Source organism: Leuciscus leuciscus (genome assembly GCF_965113295.1).
Source record: "Leuciscus leuciscus genome assembly, contig: HAP1_SCAFFOLD_100, whole genome shotgun sequence".
In the NCBI taxonomy this organism is placed as follows: Eukaryota; Metazoa; Chordata; class Actinopteri; order Cypriniformes; family Leuciscidae; genus Leuciscus; species Leuciscus leuciscus.
Window position 1 is genome coordinate 248,051 of NW_028118529.1, and position 22,950 is coordinate 271,000.

At 36.6% G+C, this 22,950-nt stretch overlaps 1 protein-coding gene across 1 annotated transcript in view; it reads right to left on the reverse strand.

Annotated features, from left to right (window-relative positions):
• LOC309493551 (uncharacterized protein) overlaps positions 1-22,950 on the reverse strand; it is a 117,428-nt gene that overhangs the window by 58,874 nt on the left and 35,604 nt on the right. The window contains exons 19-35 of the mRNA XM_082191128.1: positions 14,288-14,421; positions 13,842-14,156; positions 13,097-13,414; positions 12,657-12,980; positions 12,475-12,558; positions 12,081-12,398; positions 10,486-10,782; positions 10,284-10,361; positions 9,805-10,119; positions 9,501-9,701; positions 9,319-9,402; positions 8,626-8,685; positions 8,453-8,509; positions 8,028-8,105; positions 7,872-7,931; positions 7,679-7,741; positions 7,411-7,473 (exon numbers count right to left, since the gene is read on the reverse strand). Of these exons, the coding sequence (XP_082047254.1) occupies positions 7,411-7,473; positions 7,679-7,741; positions 7,872-7,931; positions 8,028-8,105; positions 8,453-8,509; positions 8,626-8,685; positions 9,319-9,402; positions 9,501-9,701; positions 9,805-10,119; positions 10,284-10,361; positions 10,486-10,782; positions 12,081-12,398; positions 12,475-12,558; positions 12,657-12,980; positions 13,097-13,414; positions 13,842-14,156; positions 14,288-14,421 (2,849 nt within the window). The remainder of the gene's footprint in view (positions 1-7,410; positions 7,474-7,678; positions 7,742-7,871; positions 7,932-8,027; positions 8,106-8,452; positions 8,510-8,625; positions 8,686-9,318; positions 9,403-9,500; positions 9,702-9,804; positions 10,120-10,283; positions 10,362-10,485; positions 10,783-12,080; positions 12,399-12,474; positions 12,559-12,656; positions 12,981-13,096; positions 13,415-13,841; positions 14,157-14,287; positions 14,422-22,950) is intronic.

A 22,950-nucleotide genomic window follows, 5' to 3' on the forward strand; every position in this document is an offset into this window, starting at 1 on the left:
CAATGATTAACAGACAGGAGTATGGGAAATGCAGTTCATGATAGGCTACATATGACAGTGAGGGGAAGAGACATCTGGTGGCAACTCAGGAAACAACACTAATACAATACAATAACACAAAACAGTCTCACACTGTGACAGTACATGATGATGCTTTATTCTAAAAGAAAATGGAAACATTTAGTAGGCTATAGCCTACTATCATAAAAAATATTATTAGGCTATAAATTTGTCTCGAGATGATAAAAAGATGCAGGTTTTTCACGCCATCTTAAGCGCGAAAGGACTTTGGTACAACCATAGACAGTATAAGAAAGGGTACAACTCATGTTTACACTTCACTGGGTTTTTTTTTTTTTTTTTGCTATTTTCTCTCATAAACTCTTTTTATTATAATTTATTTTTATTTTATTAGACAATAGACATAACATACAACAATTACAACAATAACATGACATCCAAAAAGATAGCAATCAACAATATTGATTTTACAATAAGTAGATAAGAAATAAGTAAAATTAAAGACAGAATGAACTAAAAAAAATAAAATAATAATAATAAAAAAATAAGGGCTATCTATTGTGTATAATAATAATAATACTTAAGATAAAATAAGAGATCAGTAATTATACTATTTAAAGAAACAGCATATATTAATTTACTTTTCAATTAGCTTCAATTCTTTAATAAATACAATTGTATCACTACATTTTTTTGTTATCGATACATTTGAGAGACTCAATAAACAACTGAAAATCAGCCAAAAAAACCTTCAAACAAGGTTTGGAATGATTTATTTTACTCTTGTGAATATGAAATGTACCTAATAAAATCATCAGATTCATCATAAAATTAACAGAAGTAATTTTCGAATCAAAATATATGATAACATCTTTGGATGTTAATTTACAGTTATAACCAGATTTCTGTAACATTCAAAAAGAAAAGGTGAAGATTTTTTTCTGGCTGATCAGAACAAAAAGAACAATTTTCATCAATATCCATACATTTTGATAAAGTATAGTTACTAACATAAATATTATGAAGTATTTTCAAATGTACTTCTCGATGTTTGTTTAATATACAAAACCGAAAGGGAAGCAACCAAGCCTTTTTCCAGATAATCTCTGGGAAGCAAACATTCCAGAAAAATTTCCCTCTAGGCTGAAAAGATCTATTTTTATAAAATATATTCTTAATAAATTTATTGGTGCATTTTTTACTGTTAATGTCCAACCCATTTAAATAAAGTATGGGTTCAATACAAATGCTAAGGGACAATGGCTTTTCATTAACAACATTAGACCTGCGGGAATGGCTTTTATCACAGAATGATACTCTCTATTTAATAGGAAATGCCCACTTATTCATGAAATTTTCATAAGAAAGAAACTGAGCTGACTGATCTAAAAGGTCAGATAAAAAGTAAATTCCTTTATCTTTCCAACTCTGTAAATAAAGAGATTTCCGGTTTACTGTAATATAAGCATTATTCCACAATATTGCTTTATGTGGGGAAAAGTTATGTACATAACATACTGTAACTTCCAGGCCTGAAGAGCTTGTTGGTAGAAGTTGGATAATGTCACAGGTAGTTTGCTAATAGAATAATCACATAATAACAAAACATTTAAACCTCCAATCTTTTTAAAAATATTATATGGAATAAAAAACAACAAATCGAGTCTGATTTAAGAAGACAGTTTCTGAGCCATTTTACTTTAAAAGTATCATTTAAATCGAAAAAATCCAAAAGCTCAAAACCACCTTCATTTCTTGGACCCTGAAGAACCTCCTTTCTTAAATGATGATGTTTATTTCTCCAAACACATTTTGTAAATAACTCATTGATTTGTTTACAAATCGAATCTTGAACAGAAAGAGATAAAGCTGGATAACCAAATCTAGATACCCCTTCTGCTTTAGTTAATAGGACTCTGCCTATAATAGTCAAGTCTCTTTGAAGCCAGTTATTAAAGATGTTTTGAGTTTTTTTAAGTTTGGGGGAAAATTTGTATTCTTGTCTCTCCGCTATATCTTTTGTTACACTTATTCCTAAATACCTAATCTTATTTTTTTACAGGGATATTACATAAAAGTTTTTCTTTTGATTCATAGAGGCACATTATTTCACATTTATTTATATTTAGCATTAATCCCGAGGCATCAGAAAATGCACTTACTATCTGCAGTACTGCGGGCAACTGTTCTTTATCTTTCAAAAAAAAGAACAGCATCATCCACAAGCTGAGTTAATCTAAGCTGTTTGTTGAAGATGGTAAGTCCTTGAATATTTGGAGAATTCAAGACTTTTATGGAGAAAAACTCAACTACAATCAGGAATAAGAAAGGGGCTATAGGGAAACCTTGGCGCACTCCTCTACAAATGGGGAATCGTTTAGAAGTGTTTGGATATAAATTAATAGAGCCTTTATGAAACATTTCAATTATAGCACTTCACTGGAAGATCAATTGTTTTCAATTCAGATGACGTCTGACGGTCTTACCGTAATAGCACATGTATGCGCGAACCACGAAATATAGCGGCGTCTAGATTGACAGTGCATTTCGGGGTGGCGGCTGTTTTGACTGCAGTCTTACTGCGGGTGGAAAAACAAGCTCTTTATGAACCACAGGATTTCTTGTATAAAATTTAAATGCAAAAGAAAAGGTAGGCTAGTTGAATGAGAGTTGGCTGTTTTTTTTTATTGTAAGTTTTAATTTAAAATGTTTGCGATTTTAACATTGTAAATGTTTTGCCAATTGCTTGAGATGCGTTGTTTTTGTATTGTTTAAACGTGAATACGTCTATACACGAGTGTATAACTGTACCTACTGTATACAAAGAGAATCGCAATGCTGACAAAACATTTTTATTATAAAAGTTGGTGGTAACTTTTTGAATTTGAAATAAAAATAGTGAATAAATGTTGTGTTTGTGGTATACAGCCGCGGATCAGTTGCGCACTGCAAACGCAGCATAGCCAGATGTGAAAGAACAAGGGCGTGGTGCACCGCATACACACTGCACACGGAGTGTGTGTGAAACAGGCGTAGATGTAATCTTTGCATTAATGATGAAAAACGTTCATACCATTTTCATTTAATTTTTCAATAAATTGCAATAATGTATATTTGAATAACATTATAGATCCGTAATAATCCATTATAAATAACTAACATTTGAATGTATTCTGTTTGAATCTCATCTCTGTCTCATGCTTCATCAGGTCAGGGGTTTGCCTTCAAAGGGAAAGAGAAAGTAAGGCATGAATACAACAAACTTCTTCGAAAGGAGAGGAAGAAAAATCAAGCATCAAAAGTTCAGTTAGAGGAGAAATATCCCGAGCATCTGAGACATCTGTACCTGGCTGAAAAAGAACGATTAGATGAAGAAGAACAGGAGAAAAAGAAGAAAAGATGTGAAGGAAGAGCACTGGATAAAGAGACAGAGTCAGATGATGAACTAAACATGGGGTCGGATTCTTTAGATTCTCCTGAGAAACACGTCTTAAACACAACGACTGACCAAACTACTGACCCTGATCCTGATTCATCTAATAAACCAGCGCAGTCTGACAGGTACAGTAACAGATAGTGTGTGTATACACACATATATGTGCACGTGTGTGTATTATATTCAAATAATAGTCCATTTGCATCAGCAAAGCCACATTCCTGATTTGTGTCATCAGCTCCCACAAGGCCCCGTTCATTCAAAGGAAGCATAAAATGTATTTGTATCAAAAGACAAAGCAAGAATATGAGAGGATGAAGGAGGAACGTGCACGAAAAAGAGAGGTGAGGCAATAGAAACTGGCCAATATAAAAAGATTACATCTAACAAATGTATACTCAGTGCTAGAGCCGACAAATGCAGTTCTTTTACTCAGTATGATGGAATTGTTGTACAGTTTTCCATTTCCTTATGAATATGTGATGTTATTAAAGGGATAGTTCACCCAATAATGAAAATTCTGTCATCATTTACTCATCCTCATGTTGTTCCAAACCCACAAGACTTTCGTTCATCTTCGTAAGACAAATGGAGATATTTTAATGAAATCTGAGAGATTTCTGTTCCTCCATTGACACGCAATTACCACTTTGAGCTTCAAAAAGGTCATAAAGAGATTGTAAAACTATAGTTCGAATTTTCTGAAGAGAAAATTATATGATGAATGGATTTAATTTAGGATTTTATTCACATATAAACATTCAGCAACTCACAGAACTCACAACTCACTGGTAAACAGAAGCTCAAGCATGCGAGAAATAAATAATGAGGATCATTCTCGTGTTACGCAGCACGTTTGAGCTTCAGCAAGAACCAATGAGGTTTGTTTGAGCTTCAGCAAGAACCAATGAGGTTTGTTTGAGCTTCAGCAAGAACCAATGAGGTTTGTTTGAGCTTCAGCAAGAACCAATGAGGTTTGTTCTCGCACGTCAAGCAGGATCTGTTGAGCTTCTGTTTATGTTCGCTGATCAATGTTTATATGTGACCCTGGACCAAAAAACATGGGTGGTCACATGGGTACATTTTTTTAAATTGAAATGTATACATCACCTGAAAGCTGAATAAATAAGTTTCCATTGATGTGGTTTGTTAGGAATATTTGGCTGAGATACAACTATTTGAAAATCTGGAATCTGAGGGAGCAAAAAATCTAAACATTGAGAAAGTCGTCTTTAAAGTTGTCCATTTATTTTCGCGATTTTGCTGCATTCACTCACTCAAATGTTTTATATATGTACAGTAGAAAATTTAAAAATTATATTCATGGAACATTATCTTTACTTAATATCCTAATTTGGCATAAAAGAAAAATCGATCATTTTGACCGACAATTGTTGGCTTTTGCCACAAATACCCGTGCTACTTGTGACTGGTTTTGTGATCCAGGGTCACATATGTGAATAAAAGCCTAAATTCAATGTGTTCATCATATACAGTGATCGTGTCGTGTTGCGTGGACTGTCAATGGAAGGACAAAAATCTCTCCGATTTCTTTTAAAATATCTTCATTTGTATTTTGAAGATAAACGAAAGTCTTACAGGTTTGGAACGACATGAGAGTGAGTAATTGATGACATTTTAAACTTTTTAACAACTAATAACAACAAGGGGTGGTGGTGGCGCAATGGATAAGACACATGCCTTTGGTGTGAGAGACCCGGGTTCGAATCCACTGTGAGACACCAATGTGTCCCTGAGCAAGACACTTAACCCCTAGTTGCTCCAGAGGCGTGCGACCTCTGACATATATAGCAATTGTAAGTCGCTTTGTATAAAAGCGTCAGCTAAATGAATAAATGTAAATGTAAATGTAAATGTAATAAGCCTTTAAGGACAGACATCCATTATGTCATATACACCTTTTTCACCACCCTTACATTCTTTGATTGACGCTTGTTTTATTATGTGTGTCTCTGTAGGAATTCTTGAAAGACAAATCTCAGCGTGAGGAGGCTCTGAAGAAATACAAGGAAAAGAAAATGGCAACATATCAGCTGTTGAAGAGAAAAACCAAGAAGGGTCAGCCCAACCTCAACCTGCAGATGGAGCTATTGCTGCAAAAGATTCAAGCGCAGCGCAAATAACTCACATCAGACTTACAAACTGTTTCAACTTGTTTAAAGCATTTTAAAGTAAAAATGCACCATCACACAATAAAATGTGCAGTTTGAGTGAGTGTTTTTTTTTATTTTATTTTTTACATAATGTGTATAACTGTGTCTTTACAGTATATATTTTTTTTAAATAAAAGGTTACATAAAGTTAATTGAAGCTGACAGTACACAATAAATAATAGGGGAGACCGGGGACAGTTGCAACAGGGGATGGTTGCAACATGTCATTTTTCTCCAATCAGAAACAAGCTAGAGTGATGACACTCATACTGCACATGCACAGTTAGACCCTCCACCCACCAAGAAGACAGTAGACATATTCAACATCTGCTGCTGCATTTATTGAACAAAACTTGTTTTGGAGGTATGAAAGTACATTTTTTCATGAGACATATTTTTGTCATACTGTCCTGAAATTTTGTATGAATTAATCAAAACTTACTTAGTTTGAATTATTGTTTTGTTGACTTCTAAGTGACATGGTTAGCATGTGTCAAAGTCAGTGTGTCTAGCAGGCGTATGATGTTCTGTCATGGCTGATAGGTTTGGGGACGGTTGCAACATGTTATAAATTGCATGTTTAATAAAAGTTTGTTGCATTGCAAATTGTTAAATTCTTCCTGTCTGACTCTGAAATATGGAGAGATTGAATAGCATCTGTAACACCTGCACACTGAATCTATGTAGGCCTATGTTCTACACATGAACAAACAAAACTCAATAACTGTTATTTGATAAATATGACTAAATAAATAAATAATAGGCTACAATAATATTATTGAAATAAATAATACTATAATATTATAGTAGGCCTAAAACAGTTAATATTTTCAGAATTCTTTGCTCATTGAGACAAAAAGCTTAAGTTAATTAATGAAATTTAAGGTATTTTTAACATGTTGCAACCGTCCCTGGGTTGTGTTGCAACTGTCCCCTGGGTCGGGGTCAGTTGCAACATCTGACTTCTTCCATTCAAATAAATACTGTGAACGATATGTCATATATAATCATCTTTAAATGGTATGGGTAATTAGCAGACAGATGCAAGTTTAATATATACAAATTTGGTTGGTCTAGTCCAAATAGTCTTTGAGTAATGGAGAGAAATGCAAAAAGTGTTGCAACTGTCCCCGGTCTCCCCTATTACTAAATACTATGGCAGTAAATTTATGGAAAAATGTGATGCCTAAAAATAATTTATTGAGTGGTAAATCCATTTTATCATTATATTTAGGTAGATAATGCTGTCAGCAGCTGAACTGCTTAACCGTTTTTTCAACAACTTTAAATGTTTATAGTGTTTTGCATAATTTTCTAATTTCCTCGAACTGCTTTTTAAAAATATATATATATATATAATTTGTGACAAACATAATGAATAAATGGTATCTTTTGTTTATTAGGCAAAATGTTGATATCAAAATAAAAAATAGTAGGCAAAATATTAAAATACAAATGCTAAAAAAAAAATTCAATGCATGTAACCTGTTATAGAAAAATATTTCAGATAACAAAAACATGAATCTTTTACAGTTGTTTAAGAAACCGCCATATCTCCACGAACTGTAATATGATTTGATGAAGAGGCAGTGGGTGTGGTCAGTGAGTCATATGGCTCTTCCCTCTTTATTTGACTCCTCCTCCACATCATCATAGTCTGTTTTTAAAAACAAAAGCAAACTGATCATTTTCATTGTAATATTTACATCAAGATGTAGTTTAAAAGAGAAACATAACAAATAAAATAACATATGCTATAGAAAGGTTACAATAACCTACCAAACAGGTTCCTCTCATCTTCATTGCTGTTCTTCACATCATCATACTCCTCCTGATCTCCCTCTGATTCACATGTGAAATAAAAACCTCACATTGTAGTTTGTAAATCAGCTTGTGTCATTAATGATGTTATTGATCTCTTTCACCTCATGACTGTCTGAGATTATTAGATTTTCTCCTGATAAAGTCGTGATGATTCATTAATGGTAGAAATGTTCAATATTAGTGGGTGAAGGGTGATAATGAAATGCAGTTCTGTGTGACTCACCTTTTACTTCTTGAAAGATCTGTTCATTAATGATGACATCATCATAATGCTCTGGTGTGTCCACTACACATGAACATATAGACAGAACAAACATTGCATTATATCTTACAATGTAATGGGATAAATACATAATATCATAAATCACTATAAAAGAATTATGGAAAATACACCAATAACAATAAAAAGTAAACACCATTTTTGATAGAGTTCTGTCCACTGGTCATTACATCATCATAGCTCTCAGGAGTGTATTCTGTAAATTTAACATGAGACAATATATAATGTGCATATATACAGATTTTAATATATTTTAAATATTTCTTCCTATTATAGAATAACCGAACGACACCTGTCTCACGATCTGGTTTCAATCCATCAGTGATGACATCATCATAGTATCCCGGTGTGATTTCCTTCATCATCTCTTCTGCATCAAAACATGTATAATTTGGGCATTTTTTATATATTTTGAGAAACAAAATAAATGTAAAATATACTGTTGCAGGTTTTGGGTAATGAATGTTAGATGTGTCCCAATTCAGAGGCTGTGTCCTCCGGTCGTCACATTTGAAGCTGTATACCTCATCAAGGATGTCTTATTTAAGAGAATAAAATTGACTGTTATTCCTCATGAGGTGTAAAATACTGAAATTTCTTTCTTACTTTGCAATCTAACGGTTATTTTTCTTAAATGAGACTCAATGACGTATGCAGTCTTCAGACGCGACCTCCGGAGGACACATCCTCTGATTGGGACACAGCGGGATCACTGACCTTTCAGGACACTGCCATTGGTGACATCATCATAATATGCAGTCTTGAACTCTTTTTCTAATGAGATAAAAGCTTTAGTATTGGTGAACAGTTGAATTAGTGTTAAAATGTGTAAATATTTTTTTTTACATTTGTAAAACAACGTATTGATTTGGATCTACTTCAGCTCTAACCTGAGAGAAGCTCATCAGCATCTTCATACCCAGAATGCAGTTCTTCAGAGACGAGACTTCCTGTTAAAGGACAGCAGAACAGTCAGAAACATATTCATCATTCCATACAGACTGAATCCTCATTTCTCCTTTGGATCATGAAGCATTGTGTTACTTACAAAACAACACAAATATTAATTACTTACATTTTAAAACATTAGAGGCAGAAATACCATGTTTTTTGTTTTAGGCCTATTAGCAAACACACATGTATCCTCACATGAACCCATTCCTCACTGCCTTCCAGAAATACACACAGGAAGAGACAAACACACACACACACACACACACACACACACACACACACACACACACACACACACACACACACACACACACACACACACACACACACACACACACACACACACACACACACACACACACACACACACACACACACACACACACACACACACCTGCACCTAGACTTAGAAAAATATGAACCCCTCCTTAGTACCCTCAAAATACACACAGGAAGAGACACACACACACACACACACACAGACATGCACCTGCAGCTCTGTGGTTTTCTGTGAGGAATTCTCTGGTTTAAAGCCGGAGGTTTAACAGGACTAATAATAGATGAACATCAAGTGTCTGACAGACTCTCTTATTAATCATATTAAATAAGATTCACGTCTCATGTCTCACCTCTCTGAGTGAAGTGATTGTGTCTGTGATGAATCTCCTCATAAACGGCCTCAGTCGTCGTCCTGTGTCTCCTCTTAGAGAGAGCTGTGAGTGTAGACAGACAAACCTGCTGTCAGTTCACAACACATGACTGATCACACACTGAATAAGACACAATATGACAGTCTTTGGATCTCTCCTACCTCTCCTCATCACTCTGTTCTGCTGAATCAGTATAAGCAGTGGCACTAAGAGCAGTAAGAGCAAAACTCCCAGTACAACCACAAGCACAGAGAGAGACACTGGAGGAGTTTGTGGAGGAGTGACTGATGTTGAGCGCACTGTCTGAGAAACTGGAGGAGAAGCTGATGTTGTTGTGGCAGGAGTAGTGGACACTGACAAATCTGGCAAAACAGACACAGACAGATTAAAAATCATGCAAATACACAGTTATTAGCACTAAAATGATGTGAAAATGACTAATATTGGTCAGTGTTTTGCTCTGACTTGCACAGGTGAGTCCAGCGTGCTCTTTGTGGGAGCAGTCAGTGTGGTTCTTCAGGGAGAGAGGACAGTCCCACAGGTGAATCTCATTCCCTCTGCACTTGACTCTGTTCAGCCACACAACACCTTCACCAGCACCAAAGACTGAATTCCCATCAGCCCTCAGTGCTGCTCCACAACCCAGCTGCCTGCAGACCACCTGAACATCGCTGATGTCCCACAGATCAGCACAGACTGAACCCCACACAGCGTTATGATACACCTCCAGCCTCCCAGAGCACCGGCCCAAACCTCCACTCAGTCTGAGAGGAACATGATCTAAATCACACACAGTAACATCACTGACCAGCAATACATTTACAATGCATTATATGACTATTTAAAGTTGTGACAAATTATGAATGTGGATTCAGTGAAGTGCTCAGATATTAATAATTCAAGATACTGTGAATAAAGAAAATACATCCTTATAATTATCTTACTTGAACACTGTCTCTGGTGAGGAGATTCTGAGGTAGAACATGTCAGACGACTCCGAGTAGATTCACGAGTCTGCTCCTCTAAAATTAAAACATTAAAATTTAACTCAATACTGAATATAAAAATTGTAAATATTAATAATAATCATACTGAAACAAACATGAAGTTTTCCAACTATCGTAAACCAGTTAAATATCATCTTACCTGAGCAGGTGATCTTGGCCACTTCATTATTACAGTCATTCTGTCCCCAGGGTGAAGATGGACACTGCCATAGAGTGGAATCATGACGTCTACAATTAAGATTATCAAGCCAATTATGAGACGTCAGTCCCTCTGAATAACTGGGTTCACTTCCAGATCTTCCACAGTTCAGCTCTTGACAGATCAGACTCGCTGTGTCTCGGTCCATCTTGTTGTAACACACATTTCCCCAGGATCCATTGTAGAAAACCTCCACATTCCCTTCACAGCCCTCAGTTAACCTGATCTCTTTAAACTCTAGATGGAAAAAAATGAGATTGTGAATCAACGCATTTAAAACAATTAACTCTTTAATGTCCTCTCACTGTCTTTTTAGAGGAAACATACAGTGAAATAATTGGTCTCTACTTTACAACTTTTAATAAAACTCAAATTTTAATATAATGGAGGACACTAAAACCAAAACTGTGGAAACATATTTCATTCATTAATGTATAAATATATAAAACACTACCGTTTTTTTAAATCGTACAAAATTTGTCTTCATTTTTTTAAACTCTACACACAAAACCACAAAACATGAACACAAGATGCAAAACATCACACATCTCTTGCAAAAGCAAACACTTAATTTAAATCTATATTACAGTTTTTTTTAATATTGTTTACACACTTTGTACTTGAGGCCCACTTAGCGTAACCATTCACTCATATACCTAATCTTCAGATCAAGTCTGCAAAACTGCAAGCAGTCAATGTGAAAAATCTAAAACACAAAAACTATTGTATCTTTAGCTTGTTCAGTGCAGTGGAGTGTACAGGAGTTTATCACACTTACATGTATGTGCACAAATACTGTATATACAGCATGAATGCTCAATCGATAAACTTGACAGTTATTGAACTGAACTGACTTGAGCTGAATAATGACACTATTGGCTTGTTAGAGCTGCTTTACAGCAGAATTTGAATTTGTTACAATTGTGAAGATTCTTTGAAACAATCTGTATTATATAAAGCGCTACAGAAATAAATGTGAATTGACTTGTATGCATATTCAGTATATATTTACCACAAAAAAATAAAATAAAAAGAAATCCAAGGGTCAAAAGTTTATTTGTTTCTCTAAAATTCATTTTTGATTTCTAAGTGATCAAATTAGGTATATGTATACTATAAAAATAAATGCAAGAGGGTAAAAATTATTTCTTTGTGAAAAACATTGCGTTTTGAAGGAGGAGACGGGTGGAGGAGGGATGCAGAAAACACTGTCGAGGAACATAGGTGAGTCTGCTACGTATTTATAGGCCCCGTTTCATGCTGATTGGATAGATCATTTAAATGTGCTCCACCCGAACTTTGTTAATAAAACATAATTTAGTGCTGTAGATTCATAGTGTTGTGTTGCAGCTCAGAGTATTTTAGTATTCTGTCTACATTTGAAAAATGCACTTGTATTAACAGAATAGGTTCATGTTTTTTTTCTTTTTTTCTTGATTTATATTTAACATGTATAAGTACACCTGATATCATCGGTCACATACATAGGTTATTGAAATGTTTAAAATTTTGCCTAAAATTTGTTTACTGTTCACCTGAGCACACGACTCCTACATCCTCCTTGTGTTGACAGTCATGTTTCCCCCAGCCTGGAGAAGAGCAGTTCCACAGGGACGTCTCATTCCCCTCACACTCCACCTCATCCAGCCATATAGGTCCAGAACCAGGACCAAACCAGGCTGGTACCTGCTGGTTACTGAGGGCCACTCCACACTGCAGCTGTCTGCACACCACATGGGCATATTTAATATCCCAGGAGTCATCACACACTGTCCCCCATGAGCCGCTGTGAAAAACCTCCAGCCTCCCTGCACAGTCTCCCCCAGAACCCACCAGCCTGATGGACCCGCGACCTGATATTCAGAGAGAGAAAAACACATTATTGATCACTAACAACTGAAGAATCTGCCCAGATGATGATTTTCTCACCAAAGTTTGGGATTGACAGCTGTTGTGTGGAGCTGCCGTTGAGAGTTTGTGGAGAGCTGCAGTTCCTCAGATGAGCTTCACTCTCTGGAGAGAGTATTTATTTGTCATTCAGTATTTATATAAAATTTATACAACATTTTAATCTGAAACCAATGACTTTATCACGGTGTGAATTTGCTCACCAGAGCAAATGACTCCAACATCTCGTCTATGAGAACATTCAGCTCGACTCCATGAAGAGACGGAACATTCTGAGAGTTTTGTTTCATTCCCGACACAATCAAACACATCAGCCCAGATTTCACCACTTCCCTCTCCAAACCAGTCTGATCCCACAGCAGACACAGCAATCCCACAATTCAGCTGTCTACAGAGGACACTGGCAGCTCTCATATCCCAGCATGCATCACACACTGAGCCCCATTCATTGAGGAACCGAAGCTCCACTCTTCCAGAACAAGAGTCTGAGCCGTTTATTCCATTGACCAGTCTGAGATCAGTGTAACCTGTGTAGAGAACTGGCAGCTTATTTAAACATGAAACTAGAATCCAGATAATTGAGCAATACAAGTTTATTATGTATGTAATTTATCTAAATAAATGCCAAATGTTTATACTTAACCAGAACAAATCACTCCCACATCATTATCATGGGAACAGTTGTGTATCTGTGAAGATGATCGTGAACAGTCGTCTATTTGAGATTCATTTCCTCTGCACTGAATCTCCTCTGACCAAACTCGACCCTTTCCTTTTCCAAAAGCATCTTCTCCCAGCACCTGTACAGGAGCGCCACAGTCCAGCTCTCTACACACAACCTCTGCATCCTGCTGGTCAAAGGCAGCGTCACACACTGAACCCCATCCTTCTGTACGAAACATCTCCACTCTCCCAGAACACAGGTGAAGCCCGTCCACAAGTCGAAGTCGTTGCTCTGAGTCTTTGAATTATAAAGACAGATAATTAATTAAACAAATTTATTCACCTGGAACACTAGAACAATCTTAATTAAATTTTGACATTTTGTATTTTATTAATTCATTAATTCATTTAATCTGCACTTATTTTATCTGTCATTTTATTTTTCATCTGTAATTTTATAATCGTCATTAAATAAAGAATGTAAATAAGATTGTCAAATCCTGTGAATAATAAAAAAGACATTACATATTTAGTGGGGATTCTCTGCATTATATTTTATTATAAGAAAATAAGGAATGGGGATAAAAATAATATCATGAAGAAAATAATTAAACAGATTGCATGTTTCATAAGATTGGCACTGATGAAGTTTGTCCTCACCAGCATACAGAAACATTACATGAGAATTATGAAAGAGTGATATGATAAGTTGAGGGGAAGCTTACCTGAACAGACGACACCAGCATCTTGACCATGATTACAGTACTGTGCATATTGGCTCTCTGAACTGCAGTCTTTCAGTGCAGTCTCTGATCCACTACAGTCTACATCAGACATTGAAATTGGTCCTGATCCTTCTCCAAAGTGAGCGTCATATGTTGCTTTTACAGCCGTCCCACAGTCCAGCTCTCTACACACCACTTCAGCATCAGCAATATCCCATCTCCAATGACACACTGTTCCCCACTGACCATCATGAAGAACCTCCACTCTTCCAGCACAGGGATTACTGCCATTCACCAACCTCACACTCACACTGTCTACACATGAGCGACAGGGAGACAACTAGTAAATATACCAATATAAGTGTAACATTACATGTAAATGATTTCAGCTCATATGAAAGAATAAAGTACCTCTTTATGTACCTACCAGAGGTGCTGAGTTTTACCATATAGCACAGAAACATCAGCATCAGACAGCTCTTCATCTTCTGCTCGACACACACTCGTCAGCTCAGAATGCAGCACAAGTTTCTCCTCTGCTCCCTCAAACACACTGAAGAAACTGGCTCCTGTCAGTCCCCTAAAGAGAGAGAGACTCTCACAGCTGCCAATGACACTCACTGTTCCCTTATTAGACACAACAGAGGAAATCATCAAACACAATCACTGACAAATCACACAGCAGCATTTTTATTTTCTCCATATATATCAAGAGAACATCTGCGCTGATGAACGGGACTCCTCCTCCACCATAAAAAACACACTTCACAGAGGATAGAATCATATCTTTCATAAGTCAGGATGGAGATAAAGTCACACTAAACTTAAAGGAGATTGATAGAGAAACACTGCAGGTTATATTCAGCATCAAAGCCTGTCACTGCACACAGGAGATACAAGACTGATGACTGATTTTTGTAAGTCTGTTCACTTCAAACACTAGTAACTTAGTAGAATTTTTTTTTTTCATGAATTATTTGAATTAATGTAAAATTTTAATCTCATTGTTTCTGAATAAATTATGCATAATATTACTAAATGTGGAATATACTGCTTTGTTCTTTTATTCTAAAAATACAATTGTATTACATCATACAACAACTATATTGTTGCTAAGCTATTCAGATGTGTATTTATTAAATACATTAAATATTATCTACATAAATAGGTAAACCTATTTAAAAAAATAAAAATAACAGCAATGAATGTGCGTTTATGGTTTAATGCTGTATTTGTCCAGTAGATGGCAGTAAAACACCTCTTATTGTAAAACCAATAGTGTTTTCATGAGGGAGAGTGAACGTATTTCAGGACGGCAATCAATGTTTTTTTCTTCAGTTATAGCAACATCTATAAGTAACTTGTTTCATGTACTAGAGCTCATTTCACTGCACATTGATTTTACACTTTATCTGCTGTTGGGCCATTCCACCGAATGGGTAGCCTAACATTTGCTTGATGTAACTTCAAAATTAAACTTTATTTTTTTTTATCTTTTTTCAACATTTAATCTAATACTACACATATTTAACTCAGGCAACTTTATTTTTTATAAGGTTTCTAAGCAGAAGATAGACGCATGTTTTCTCAGTCCTGTTGCCGAAACTCATGTGCCATTTAAAAAGCATGTTTAAAAGCATGTCAGTTAATTCCTTTGTTTTCCCCACAGTTAAGTCTTTATTTTAAAGAAATTGTTTGTTATATGTTCAAATAATTGATATTTGTGACAAAAAAAACAAAAAAAAACACTATATTAAGGCAAGGTGTATTTTAATAAAAACCACAAAGCCATTTTTTTCATTTTAAAGAAGACCGCATCCTCAAGTTATCATTTTTTAAATAATTTAATTTATTAAACAATTGTATAAATGATGGACCAAACAAAACTGATAAAAACAGTGGTTTACCTTTAATTTTTTAGAAAAAGAAAAAAAATTGTAACAGAAATGAACACTTGGTAACAGGAATGAGTGTCCATATGTGTGTGTATGAGAGAGTGCACATGACTGTGTGTGTATCAGAGAGTGTACATGACTGTGTGTGCATGTGTGTGTATGAGAGAGTGTACATGACTGTGTGTGCATGTGTGTGTATGAGAGAGTGTACATGACTGTGTGTGCATGTGTGTGGTTGGTGTATCAGAGAGTGTACATGACTGTGAGTGCATGAGATTTCTGTGTTGAAGTGATGTACTATGTGCTAGTAGAACTTCACAGTGAAGGAGGTGGAAAGAGAAAGAAGGAGAGAGAGGAGAAGAGAGAGGGAGGGAGAGAGCGGGAAGTTAAGACAGAAAGGGGGGAAAGAGGGTTGCGGTGTGTTTCGCTCTTTCCCTTGCAGGATGCCATGAGTGTGTGTTTCTGACACCTGAATAGTTTGGGTTCTCTCAATCTTCTACAAAATACAAGAAAGACAAAGAGGAAAAGTTGAAGTCACTTCGTGGCGGACTGTCTCCCTGGAAGCATGATATTCACATTGTAAAACTAATACTAATGTCTACCATTAAAAAAATTGCAACCTTAAAACTCATAATTCAGGTGAATAGTATTATATATCAACTAATATTTACAATATGAATCAACAAAACAGAGGGGGGAATGTGTTAGGGGTCACAGGACTGAGTGAAAACCCGTGGACACGACTAAAATGTGTATTTTATCTAAAATATTACATAAAATATTTTTTTCTCATTAAAAAAACAAAAACAATTTAAAGCATAGATTGGATACAAAAGTCACACAAAAATGCAACAAAAAATGATTTTATATTTCATGGTAAAGTTTAGAGATAGAGAGTGGGGACATACAACAAATGCTTTTTTTGTGTGTGTGTTCTAGGTAGTTTTTATGAATGTTTTTAACCCCTTAAACACTGAGGCCATTTTTGGAGTTTTTTGAGTGACACACAAAAAAGTAAAGACTCATAACTTCAAAACTATAGAGAGGAGAGTCAAAAGGTAGATATCATTTGTTAGGAAACTTTTTATATTTTTAGAAAATATAAATTTGTATTACTTTTGGACAATCTAATGCTGAGAAAATGCTGATAAAAGACAAAAATATTAATATAATTTTTTAATAATTTACATATCTTTCTTATTTGAAATGCAATAATTCAGGAAGGAAATACGGTGGCAAAATAATTCTTTTTTTGTGATGTTCCCCTATGTGTGGTCTGCGTCTGGATCGTTATTTTATGATGATAGCATAAAGTAATCCAAAGTTACAGCACTTGGAACAAAGGGAGCCTTTTTGTTAAGTCCTCACACATTTGGAAGGCAATAAAAAAAAAGAGTTTTCTTAGTGACATACACAAAACTAAAGACTCATAACTTCAAAACTATAGCAAGGAGATTCTAAAGGTATAGGTATCGTTTGAAAGAACACTTTTCAAGAATATCTTGTCATAAAAGCAATAGATTAAGTACATTTTGGGCTCATTTTAATTGTATTAATATGCTGTAAAAAATGAAGTGCAATTTTCAACGATTTTTGAATGTTTCATGAGATGTATGATGTTTTTGACACATTGCAGTACATAGTACAAAAAACTATTTTATAGATTATGAAAAAAAATATTCTATTTATCAACAAATAACTCAGCAGTACTTAGGAGTTTTTCGAATTGGCTACATTCACTGTAAAGTTCAGACTCTAAGCTTTCAAATGACACCAATTTTGTTTGAATCAAGGCAATATTTTTGAAAAATATGATAATTAATATTTTCGCAGCTAGGTGGCGTCTGTGGGGCGTCTGCGGGCGGTACACTACGGTTGAGAGAGACTAGTCAGCACTCGTTCAGAGTTGATCGAAGTGGTTGGATGCATTAAAAAGCTGAGATTCTGCTTTAATATGATACATATTTTGTGTTATTCCACGTTTGAAATCGAGCACGGATGGTTCCGGGAAAACTGGAAAACACTTTGCACCCCGGGAGGATGAGAGACTTGTTTTTTAGCCAAGTATGCATCACTTCGTGAGGAATATCTCGTGATCAAAGCAATGGATTATGTTGTGTTTGGGGTCTTTGTAATCGTGAGAATCTATGTTTTGAACAGTATGTGTTAGTTAAGGACAACCATTCTGTCTGAATAGTGTGTATAAATTTGTCATTTAACCTCTGGAAAGAGAGTTTTAGTATTATAGATAGGTTAAGGCAAATGACAAATTTGAAAGTAAGCTGAGGATTGTGAATCAATCTGATGAGAAGGCAACACAGAATATAGGACGAGCTTTAAGTTGATTGATCATCGAGCTCTGTCTGTTAATTGTTATTTTGGTCATTTATGATGTGCAGTAAATTTGAATTACCTTCTGGACAGGTTTAAGTATTGATGTGTAAATTAGAATTGTGAAGTCGTAGATAGCCGTCAGTCATGTGTTGAGAAAATGTTATAGATTTGACAGCAACAAACACGTAGGCTAAGTAAATATCAGACTATCCAGAGAGCCCTTAACAGTTAGGCTGTGTATTGTAAAAAAAAGGGGGAGATTGTCATTCGACTGACGCTGACGAACGTGTGCACACCACAACCTGACCTGACCAATTGTTGACGAACGTGTGCACACCACAACCTGACCTGACCAATTGATGACCTGGAGAATGTTTGTAGATGACTGAATTGCGAGACCAACGACAGGCCTGAAAAGCAGGATACGCTGTGAGACTCGGGGCCGCTGCCCTTTAAAACAATTTGATAAGAAGATGAAATTGTGGCTTTAAGTAATATTTTTGTTTAAGAGGCAAAGAAAGATGTCTAAAAGAAATTTGGCTGAAGGACAACGTTTGGGTTAGCAAACTTTGTCCAAACAAATGTTACCAAGTAAATATGAACAAATATTGCAGTTTTCCTGTAGCTCAAACATTAGAGTTTGACACCTGTAACGCCAAGGTCATGGGTTTGATTTCTGAGGGAAAGCAAGAACTGATAAGTCGTGCGTCAAGAGGAGGATGATAACAGTTGGGGTCACATTTGCTGAAAGCCATCGCACAGGTGGGAAGATAAATGTTGGAAGGACACTGGGTTTTAATTGGGTAAAAGCCCTGCAAGAAGTCATTCTTCCCCCGAACAAAATTGCTGTGTGCATTGTTTGTATTTTTAAGTGTGCTAATAACAAGAATTGTTTCGACAGGAAACGCCGGAGCAGATGCGGCAGCACAGCAGACAAAAGAAAACTATGTGACAATAACCTCAACATTTGTTTTTCTTTACAGAAGATGCAGACTTTTACGCGCACACACACACACACACACACACACACACACACACACACACACACACACACACACACACACACACACATGAACAAATGGTCAGATAAGAGCCTTTCAACTCTTCAGGGGGGGGCCAGAAGGACCATTTGCATTCAGGAAAACCCAGAGGGTTAGAAGAATTTGTCTAAAACCAGCACAGGAGTGAAATGGCAGGGCAGACTGTGCCCAGTGAAAACAATAGCTATGAATGAATTTGATTAGTAATCCTGGCCTGGGTCATTATTGTGGCAGAAAGATGCCACACCTTGCGCAGCGCATAACTTAACATTTTCATTTTGCAGGATGTCAGAACGGATTGAACCAAACAGAACTGATTCTGTATTGTTTTGTTAACATGAGCAACATGGGTTGAATGTTTTTTTAGGGGAACAAGGACCCTGAGTGCTATTCAATGAGCAAGAAATTATCCGGTGATATGTTTCAGGTTGAAAATTTCACAGGTCACACCAAAGGGACGACAAGACAAGCGGTCACTAACAAAATCACTTAAGGTCTCCATTCGCAGGTGACAGCAGACAGTAAATCGTGATCTAAGGGAAAATCTTGTAAGGATTTGAAAATGACTGAAGGGTGTTAGACCTGGGTTAGACTTTAACCACACCAACCAACGTCAGCAACCCAAAACGCCAACGCAAAGAATAAAGTGGGGGATCAATGATATGTGCTAGAAACTATCTCCCCTGCCAACGTTGGAAAAATCCTCTCTACGGCATGCAAAGTGTCATATTGGTGAAGATGGAACGTCCATGAGGCAACGAGATGATCAACATATCTGGAGAAAATGTTGACCAATTAATGGTTGAAGAAAAGTTTTGTGATTTTTATTTGATTGAATCAAATTAGGGCTTAGTATTGATATAAATCTAATAATTTGACTTGTGCAAAGAAAAATGTGTTTTCGGATAGAAGATCTATTAATTAATGTGAAGTATGGTGATAAGAAAAAAAAAAAAGACGGTATGTAATGGAAAAGTCAGGGATAATTTCGAACAACGAATGATCAAATTATAAAACTTTTCGGGTTAGATTTTATTAAATAGATTTTAATTAAATATAGCTTTAGAAGTAAAACCATTTCCTGACAAAATATTGTGATTAATTGAAAAAGCTACATATACAAATACATAGTGTTATGATTGTATGTGTTATTCTGATAATTTTGTTATTAATGGGTACAGTCTATCCTAGGGATGAACAAAATATGCAGATGGTACGAGTGACGGAAGTTGCAATTATAATAATTTATGTTTTTCTTACTATATGCTTTGAGCTATGTCTGGGATGACTGAGGGTCTGGTTCTCAACCAGGAAAATGCGATAACAATGTTTGTTCATTTTTAGCCCGGTTTCAGACAAAATGCTTATTTATTAGTTACAAGCTTTTTACTTAAAAAAAAAAAAATTCGTATTTCTTTCAAAGTTCAAGTAGAGTGATCAGGTATACGAAAATCAGACATGAAGGGTATAACTGTGATGTAAGAAACTTGAATTAATTCTAGTCTTATGTAAAGACTTGAATTGATTCTATTCTGAAGATTTAATAGCGTAATGGGTTTAATTAAAATTAGAAAACAAGGCTGAATTTTTATATATAGTTTATCAGAGAATGATAAAGAGGAGGAATTGTTGAGGGAAAAAATTAATCTTTTCTTTGAATTTATTTTCAATGATTTAACAAATGAATGCCATACATTCATTTGTCTGTATTCTGAGTTTCTTTTATGATGTTAGTACAGCTGCAGGGTGTGTGTGTGTGACCCAGAGGTGAGAAGATTACACTGTAAAAACTAAAGGAGCCTCAAATATCCTGTCGGATACTCAAGGAACTTCAAAATGTAATTTAAGTGCCTCAAAGCTCTTTCTCCTATAGTAGGGTTACTGGAGGAGCATGAACATTCTTTGAGGTTCTTGCTGGAACTTATGGGATCCTTTAAGCACTTTGTATTTAGTTCAGAGGTTCTGGAGTCACCTTTTCATTACCATGAGACCTCGAAGTGCTTTGGGGGAAAATAGAGGAACTTGAATGCGATAAAAGGGTTATTGGAAGATCTTTTAACATTTAAGTGGTTCCTGGAAGATCTCTTATGTTAAAGCCAGCAGGCCAGAATGAGAATATTATTATCCTATTATTATTATTATAGGCTACTTAAGTTTGATTCAGTATAGCCTACATACCCAGGTGAAAAAAGACGTACTATTAAAAATGCACTTGAGTGTGTTTTTAGTATGCCTACAATACAAATATACTTTAATGCATTTTTAATACATTTAACAGTAGCCTACGTCTTTTTCACCTGGGTAGCTTACATTTATTTAGTATCTATAGGCCTATTTTGTTGATTAATTTAAACCTTAAACAACAACACTAAATTATAATAATATTAATAAGAATTCATTAATTATTATTGAATAAATAATAGTAATAAAATAATCATTTTTACCTACTTCTTCATAAATTACTATTTGAAGAAGAAGAACTAGGAGGAGAAAAGTTTTATTCTGTCACGAAACTGCTGCTATTCCTCTGCTGTCGTCGCTTCAGTTCCTCGCGCTGCTCGCGCGCAACAAAGCTCAGCTGATCGACGTCATCATCGGGTAATGAGGGTAGTGAGCGTGAGGGTAGTCCCCCCGAAGCAGAGCGGTTAACACCTCTTTTCACGGTGCCCGTCTCTCTTCGGTGCCCTCAGGGGACCGTTCTGCCAACCCTGCCACCTCTGGTGTTACAGGGCGCAGCGGTCTCCGGCGAGCACATATCTCAAGGTCCACCCGGAAACGTAGTGGCCTCGGGATGCCCGCCCCCTCTGAGGAGGGTGCTAGAGCAGTCTGTTTGGTCGTTCCCTGCCGGTGCGCCGTTACAGGGCGACGAACCGACTACTCAACAGCAGGAGAAAAATACGGTGCCGTCTCTCTTCGGTGCCCTCAGGGGACCGTTCTGCCAACCCTGCCGCCTCCGGTGTTACAGGGCGCAGCGGTCTCCGGCGAGCACATATCTCAAGGTCCACCCGGAAACGTAGTGGCCTCGGGATGCCCGCCCCCTCTGAGGAGGGTGCTGGAGCAGTCTGTTTGGTCGTTCCCTGCCGGTGCGCCGTTACAGGGCGACGAACCGACTACTCAACAGCAACAAAATCCAGAAACCAGTCTCGAGAGACTGGTACCTCTAGTAGAATCTTTGACAGCGTGGAAGCTACTGTCAAATGTTTCTCGTTGGGTCCTGCAGACCGTGGAAAAAGGGTATTAGATACAATTCTATTAACGCCCACCGCGGTTTATGGGGGTCCTGCCCACAGTGGTGGGCCCCGAGCAGGTTCTGGTTATGGAACAGGAAGTAAACACTCTGTTAGAGAAAGGGGCCATAGAATATGTACCCCCCTCCAACAGGGAAACCGGGTTTTACAACCGGTACTTTGTAGTTCCAAAAAAGGACGGGGGATTGCGTCCCATTTTAGATCTTCGAGTTCTGTACGAGTACATGCAGCTCAAGTTCAAAATGTTAACCTTGAGACAAATCGTGCCACAGATCAGGTCCGAGGACTGGTTTGTCACGATAGACCTCAAGGACGCATATTTCCATCCGTCCGTGTCATTGGAAGTTCCTGAGGTTTGCTTTCGGGGGCAAAGCATACCAATATCGAGTTCTTCCATTCGGCCTGGCTTTATCACCCCGCACTTTCACCAAATGCGTGGATGCAGCTCTGGCGCCTCTGCGCCTCCGGGGTATTCGCATCACGAACTACATCGACGATTGGTTGATTTTAGCTCAGTCGCATTAGTTGGCGGTTCAACATCGAGATGTTGTTCTCGCCCATATGAAAGAGTTGGGGTTACGGCTGGACGCCA